The sequence below is a fragment of the Neopelma chrysocephalum genome, unplaced genomic scaffold, assembly GCF_003984885.1.
Source record: "Neopelma chrysocephalum unplaced genomic scaffold, ASM398488v2 Primary Assembly neopelma1_97271, whole genome shotgun sequence".
Lineage (NCBI taxonomy): Eukaryota > Metazoa > Chordata > Aves > Passeriformes > Pipridae > Neopelma > Neopelma chrysocephalum.
The window spans coordinates 1-7,879 of record NW_020925912.1 but is presented as its reverse complement, the minus strand read 5'-3'; the positions used below and the strand labels follow the sequence as shown (position 1 = coordinate 7,879).

The window sequence follows — 7,879 nt, the reverse complement described above, 5'->3', positions numbered from 1 at the left end:
TCTCTCCAACAAATGCCACTGAGGTGCTTTCCTTTAGAAAAATCAGGGGAAAACAAGGCAGTAAAATATATCTGTTTGCCTGTTATAACCCCACGTGCTTGTTTTCCTTTGGGAAAGGGAAGAAGGAGGGAGGTTGTGGTGGGTTCCAGGCTGGGTGTGCTGTGAGGCTGTTCCTGGGGGCCGGGTGGCAGTGCCAAGGCACAGCTTCCCTGTTCCCTGCTGACATTCCAGGCTGATGCAATCGGGGCTGCAGGAGGCTGAGCTGACCGACTCCCATGGATCTGGGTGGAATTGTAGGAGAATTGTCAGGGATTTTTGCCTTTTTTTAGGTTTTAGACACTTTAAAACTGCATTTATTGGTTTTTAAACCGCTGGTTTAAACTCGAGTTTTAAACCATAAGTTGGTGAAGCTGGTAACAAAAGAATGATTTGGTAATTAAGTGAATTATAAATTAGATTTTACACTGATAACTGAATTAACTTGTGTTTTTTCACTGGAGTTGACTGAAATTTGACATCTTTTAGGACTGTGTGGTGCTGTGAGAGGGGCTGAACTGTCCCTGTGCCCTCTTCCCTGGGGGTCCAAGTTCCTCTCTGTTGCTGTCACTTCTTTAATATTTCCCTGAGGAAGGGGAGGCCTGTGCCACCAACATACATGTTTTTATTTCCAACTTAATCACACTTAAGTTCTTTACTTCCCTGTAAAGATTTGACCTCAGGCACTGGGTTTCAAAGCAAAATGGATTTTTACAAGTTTTCTTGAAAGACAAGGGCCCCCCAACTTTCCCCCCCCAAATCCTGGGAGGCCTTTTCCAGCCTCAGTGATCCTGCAGGGATCAGGCTGTCACTGACCCCTGGCAGCCAGGGGAAGGACTGGGATGTGCTTTCTCCTCTTGAACCCCAGAGGCCCCAAAATCCCCTTTTTGGCTCAGCTTGCTCTGTGCTTTGCAAACCAAAACCCCCTTTGGACCCAAAGGAATTCCTTCTGTGGTATTTCTATTTATATATATATATATTAATGCTGCTCTGAGCTTTTCAGGCTTAGCACGAGCAATTAAAACATTCAGAATTAATGTTTCCTGTGCCCCCCCTCCCTCAGAAGGTGTTGAGGAGCCCGAAGTGTGTGTGTGTGTTGTGGAGCAGGGTAATTATGGAGGGATGTCTGTCTGTCTGTCTGTCTGTCTGTCTGTCTGTCTGCTGGTCTGTTCAGTCACCAGGCAGGATCAGACTGTTTCTGAGGGATAAAACCACGTTGTTAGCAGCAAGTTGCTCCTGTAACAGCAATTCTGACACAAACAGTGTTTGCCATTTCTGTCTCCAGGATGATTGAGGAGAGTGGGAAGAGGAGGAGGACCATGGCAGAGAAGAGGCAGCTGTTCATGGAGATGAGTAAGTAGGAAGTTTGGAGGCACAATGTCGTCTATTCTTTACCAAGAGCTCCCCTGGGACAGTTTTCCCAGGTCATTCCCATCTCCTTTCACCCAGGGAAAAACATCCAGGGTGCCCCTGGGAGCTGCTCAGGGGGAGAATGCAAAGGGTGGGTCACACCTGCCAGGAAGGTCATTCATTCCAAGGTTTTGGGAAGCTCCTTTTTTAAGGAACATTCACATTTCTCATCTCTGGCAGTACCTGAAGTTTGTGGACAGCTGTTGAAATAAACAGTGACAACAGACAACAGAGCACCTTTTGCCTTAAAAAAGTAAAAAAATGGCCCTACAATGTTCAGGAGGGGAACAGTTTGTGCAGGATCACTCCTGGCAGAGGGGCTGGGATTGTTCAAACACTGCATGTTTGCATTCCAGCCCCTTATTCTGCTGTCCTGTGGGAGCACAGGGCTGAAGGAAATTCCTGGATTAGGCCCAGGATGTCCCTAATTCCAGTTACAAACTGAGGGAGGCCTTCCTTAAACCTGGATATTGATACTGTTTTGTTGAAGGAATTCCAGAGTAGCATTTTTATCATAGAATCGTGGGATGGTCTGGGAGGGAAAGGACCTTAAAGCCCAACCCTTTCCATGCAGGAATTCCTCCTGTTGTCCAGGCTGGTGTGCTGGGGATCTCCTCAGAACCTTTTCCAATCCAATGACACATCCCCACTGGAATGGCTCTGGCTGGTGCCTCAGGGTGTCGCTTTTATCTCATCACTTCCAGGGGTTGTTGTTTGGGAGGCACCCCCAGGGATCATCCATCCACCCCCTGGCCCTGCACAGACACCCCAACAATCCCCCCTGTCCCTCAGCATTGTCCAAACCCTCCCTGAGCTCTGGCAGCCTTGGGGCTGTGCCCATTCCCTGGGGAGCCTGGGCAGTGTCCCACCACCCTCTGGGGGAGGAACCTTGTCCTGAGATCCCACCTGACCCTGCCCTGGCCCAGCTCAGAGGTGTCCCAGCTCCACCTGTCCTTTGGTGGAATGTTTCCCTTTGAAGTCACCCATCAGTGTTTTTCCTTTCCAGGTGAGCTTCACACCCAGGGAAGATGCAGATGTGTAAAAATTGGTGCTTTCAGGGACCTTCTGTTGTTTTGGCCAACATTCAAGTTGCTCATGTGAGCCAAGAGCAGACCTTGGCGTCCAACCTGGCCTTGGACACTTCCAGGGATCCAGGGGCAGCCACAGATCCTCTGGGAAACCTGTGCCAGGGCCTCCCCACCCTCCCAGCCAGGAATTCCTTCCCAATATCCCATCTGACCCTGCCCTCTGGCAGTGGGAAGCCATTCCCCTGTGTCCTCTCCCTCCATCCCTTGTCCCCAGTCCCTCTCCAGCTCTCCTGGAGCCCCTTTAGGCTCTGCAAAGGGCTCTCAGGTCTTCCTGGATCCTTCTCTTCCCCAGCTGAGCACCCCCAGCTCTCCCAGCCTGGCTCCAGAGCAGAGGGGCTCCAGCCCTGGCAGCATCTGCGGGGCCTCCTCTGGACTCTCTCCAGCAGCTCCACGTCCTTGTGCTGCTGTTGCCCAGGGCTGGAGGCAGCTCTGCAGGGGGGTCTCAGCTGAGGGGGCAGAGGGGGGCAGGATCCCCTCCTTTATGTGCTCCATGGAGTGATGCCTGTGAGGGGACACTCGTGCTGCTCTCAGTGAGGTGAATGTCACAGAGGAAGGATCAACCCCCCCCTCTCTGTCTGTCCCAGGGGCCCAGAACTTCGATGTGATCCGGCTCTCCACGTACAGAACCGCCTGCAAGCTGCGCTTCGTGCAGAAACGCTGCAACCGTGAGTCCCCATCACCCCTGGGCTGCTGGCAGGGCCCTTGCACGTCCCACACCCTCACCCCTGCCAGTCCTGGGGGGGCTGGCAGCCAGCACTTTGCCAGGCAGTGCCAGCTGTTGCTTTAGTGAAACGGAGATGAAGTGTTTAGTTATAGTGTGTAAGTGTGCAGTGATACTGTATAATCTCTTCAGTGTACAGTGACACTGTGTAATCTCTTCGGGTTTATTCCCTAATGTTCAAGAATATTTAAAACATGAGGGCCAGCATGATGTGTTCCCTTGCCCTCAGTGCTGGGTGCAGGCAGCTCAGGCTGTTTGAGGTGCTGTTCCATCCTGGGGTGCCCCAGAGCAGCTGCCAGCAGGGCACAGGGTGGGAAGGTGTCCAGGTCTGTCCCGGTGGCACTTGTGACATGGAGCAGCCATAAAGAATTCTGCAAGTTCATACTCCACTGCCAGTGTAAGTTTTCTCCTCCCCTTCCCTGTCCCTGTGAGCCTGGACAGCTCCCCAGAGCTGTGGCTGAGCCAGGGTGGGGGTTCCAGCTTGGCCTCTGTCCTTTTATGTGAGAAATATAAAGACAAGCTGAATGTAAGAAATGTTCAAGCTCACCCTGAGTTCAAACCCTTCTTTGGGGAGATCCCAGGAGTGGTGAACATGTCTGTCCTCTGTAGCTGCTGGATCACGTTCAGTTTGGATTGCTATTGATCCTTAGATGTCTTCTCTGCTCTCATGCATAACTTAGAGCTTTGAAACATCTCAAAATGCTATTTAATGTGGTTCTGGAGATTTCCCCAAACTGTGGTTTGGGAAATGTTGTTAACACTCCTTAGATATGTGCTTGCGTGTGGCAGGGTAATTTGGAGAAATGCTTTGGAGCTCTAGGCCTGTGTTATGCTCAGGATTTGGCAACTGGATCAACTGGAAGCAGCCACAGTTCAACTGGAACATCGAGTTCCTCCCTCGATACTCTGCTCGTCAGCACGAGGGTGTTCAAAATTACTGTAAACAGTTTGTAGTGAATTTAGAATATCATGGAATCATGGAATGTTTGGGGTTTGGCAGGACCTCAAAGCTCATCCAGTGCCACCCCCTGCCATGGGCAGGGACACTTCCCACCAGCCCAGGTTGCTCCAAGCCCCGTCCAACCTGGCCTTGGACACTTCCAGGGATCCAGGGGCAGCCACAGCTCCTCTGGGAAACCTCCCCACCCTCCCAGGGAGGGCTTGTGGCTGATGTCTCTGACTCTGCTAAAACCCACTGCATGCTGGGGGGGGATGGCTCTGCTCCTCTGGGAACTGCTTCTGACAGAGCACCCAGATGTTGAGGGGTGGAATAAAAGGCACATGAGGTGTCTGGGCACCACTCTGTCCCTTTAAACAACTGTGAGTGTGAACTTGAGTCTGTCTCTCACTCTGAATACAAATAACTGTTCATCCTAAGGAAAAACTAACCCCGTTTTCATCAGCAGTGCCATCAGAGTGACCTTGCATGCCTCACAGAACAGCAGTTAATTTTTTTTCCCCCTTTGTTTTCAGTTCACCTTGTCGATATCTGGAATATGATCGAAGCCTTCCGAGACAACGGCCTTAACACCTTGGACCACAACACAGAGATCAACGTGTCCCGGCTGGAAACCATCATCTCATCCATCTACTACCAGCTGAACAAACGCCTGCCTTCCACCCACCAGATCAGCGTGGAGCAGTCCATCAGCCTCCTCCTCAACTTCATGATAGCAGCTTATGACAGGCCAGTAACTGCTCCAGCTCTGTCCTGGCTCTGCTTTGCTCCCCGGGGCTCTGGCAGTGGGGTGGGTGCTGTGGCTCAGGGCTGTGTGTGCCACACGCCTGGGTTTGGTGGCACAGCGGTGCCCAGGGGCGCTGGCAGTGCCACAGCAGCAGGGCTGGGCCTCAAACTTTGCCTCCTGAGGTGATTTGGGACTGGTGGGAGCCGTGGGCTGAGCTGGGTGTGCAGTAACATGATGTGGCCCGGTGGTTTAGCAGTGAGTGTGTTCTATGGAAAATGGCTCAACAGGACCCTTTTCCTGGTGCTGCCTTGTCTGGACAGTCAGTTTGCATCCCCTTCCAGTGTGCTGAGAGCCCACTTCTCATCCCCTGGCTGGGAGCAGCTGGATTTCTTGCCCAGGGTTCTCTCCAGGCCTTTCCTCGTGTCCGGTCTCATGAGTTCCTTTCCCAGCCTGTTCCTGCAGGGTTTGCTCTGCTGATCTTGGCTGTGCCTCTGGGGGCTCTGCAGGTCCTTCCCTGGGGTTGGCACTTCTTATTTTAGGTCTTCTTGTTTTCAACATCAGCTGTTATCTCAGTGGGATGTGTCCTCTGCTGTTGCCCCAGCGAGGGGTTTTACCCCTGCAGTGAATGTGCCAAACAGTTGTTCTGTTTGTGATGTCCAGGCTTTGATCCTTTCCTCATGTGACAACTTCTTATTGCCACTAAACAGAAGCTGGGCTTGTCCCTCAAAAGGTCTGAGACCTCAGAACAGTCCCTGTCTCCCTGAGGAGGGATTGAACCAGCACAAAGCTCAGAGCAGGGACACTGGGACAGCAGGACCAAGAGGGGCTTTTCTGATCTCATTTGGCCTTAACTGAGAGACAGCTAAACTGAGGGTTTGGTTATTCTCAGATCACACTAGAAAACATAGAATTTGAAACCAGGAATGGTCACATTCTGGGGAGCTGCCTGGAAAGATCAAGGCTTTAGTTACAGATAGGTTTTGTCCCCCACTTTTCCCCAGCCCTGCAAGCTCTGCCTTTTCTGCAACCCCAGCAGCAATTTTGATCCCAGCACGGTGCAGCAGCTTCCCTTTTCCTTCCTCTGCCTGGCACGTGGGATTGGGGGAGAAGCTGGGATTGGGGGAGAAGCTGGGATGCTGCGTGGGAGAGCCAGGAACAAGAAGAGAGGCAGGGCTGAGGCTCCCTCTCCAGGAGCTCAGCAGCGTGGCAGGCAGGCAGTTTTTAAACATCTGTGCTGGAATGGCATCCTGGGCTGGTTCTGGGCTGGAATTTTATCCCTGGGCTGGCTCTGGGCTGGAATTTTATCCCTGGGCTGGCTCTGGGCTGGAATTTTATCCCTGGGCTGGCTCTGGGCTGGAATTTTATCCCTGGGCTGGCTCTGGGCTGGAATTTTATCCCTGGGCAGGCTCTGTGCTGCTGGAAGGCTCAGAGTGCTGGAGCTCCTTCCAGCTGTGCTGGTGGGACCATCCCAGAGCCTTTGGCTTTTCTGCCAGACAGGTTCAGTCACAGAGTCATGGAATGGTCTGGGTGGGAAGGGGCCTTAAAACTCATCCAGTGCCACCCCCTGCCATGGGCAGGGACACCTCCCACCAGCCCAGGTTGCTCCAACCTGGCCTTGGACACTTCCAGGGGTCCAGGGGCAGCCACAGCTTTCCCTGGGCAATGCCAACACTTCAGCAAACTCTCAGACCTTTCCTGGGAGTTCAGCCTGGCTGGGTGCCCCATAAGGAGGAATCTGGGGCCTGATTCCTCTGGAGAGGCCATGGTGGGAGGGCTGGCACAGCTGGAATGCCCCATAAGGAGGAATCTGGGGCCTGATTCCTCTGGAGAGGCCATGGTGGGAGGGCTGGCACAACTGGAATGCTGCAGAGGCTCCCTGGGAGGGACAGGCAGGGAGTGGGAGTTGTCCTGGTTTTTACACCAGAGATTCAAAACCATAGGGGAAGTTTTGCCTTTTTTCCTTCCTGCTGGGAACTCAGCAGATGGAATGGCACTGGGGCAAAGAATTTGGGCAAATTGCTCAAGAACTGCCCCTCTGTCAGATGGCAGGGGGGGAGTTTGGGGGTTTTCTTGGTGCATAAACAGTGCCAGCAGGAGCCCAGTGTCTGATGGCACCAGGATGACAAGTTTGTGTCCTGGGAGGAACCACTTCTGGCTTTGGGCACCTGATTTAAGTCAAAAATAACTCAAACCCGAACTCTCCTTTGACATAAAGTCAGTATGTATTAAAAAGTGAAAGGGAGGGGGGCTGGAGGGTTGAATTGGCAGCTGAGCTTTGCTCAGACAGGAGTGGAAGTCAAGGCTTGAAGAGGATGAACTTTTTGAACACCGGTTCCAGGCACATCCTGGGCTGATCCCACAGAGGGAACGGCTTCAAACTGCCAGAGGGCAGGGACAGATGGGATATTGGGAAAGAATCCTTCCCTGGGAGGGTGGGGAGGCCCTGGCACAGTTTGCCCAGAGGATCTGTGGCTGCCCCTGGATCCCTGGAAGTGTCCAAGGCCAGGCTGGACGGGGCTTGGAGCAACCTGGGCTGGTGGAAGGTGTCCCTGCCCATGGCAGGGGGTGGCACTGGATGAGCTTTAAGATCTCTTCCAACCCAAACCATTCCCAGATTCCCTGTAGTAAAGTCTTACTCCTTTCCCATGCAGAGGGAGTGCCAACCTGTTCCTTTGGGAAAGCTCTTGTGAAGGCAGAAACAAAACAGGACAGTTGAGATCTTTACTTTGTTGTGGACTTTATTCTGTTTGTGTTCCTTGAAGGAAATACAGAAGGTGTTTAATTTTCTCCCTCAGTTTAGTTTTTTGCAGCAGTGGTTAAAGGGTGCTGGGTATCAACAAGTGATGGCCTGGGGTCACCATTCCTTTTCCCAGAGCTTTGGCTCCAGGAGATTGTCTCTCTTCTGCAGGGGGAATGTTTAAAAGATACTGAGTCTGTAT

The 7,879-nt window shown here is 52.5% G+C and overlaps 1 protein-coding gene across 1 annotated transcript; it reads left to right on the top strand.

Annotated features, from left to right (window-relative positions):
- Nucleotides 1–1,213: 1,213 nt before the first annotated feature.
- LOC113961560 (dystrobrevin beta-like) lies at nt 1,214–5,003 on the top strand (the record flags this gene model as incomplete). Its single annotated transcript, XM_027671984.1, has 3 exons — nt 1,214–1,389; nt 3,119–3,199; nt 4,729–5,003. Coding segments are annotated over exons 1-3 (423 nt in total), but the record flags the coding sequence as incomplete, so codon positions are not given.
- Nucleotides 5,004–7,879: the final 2,876 nt, after the last annotated feature.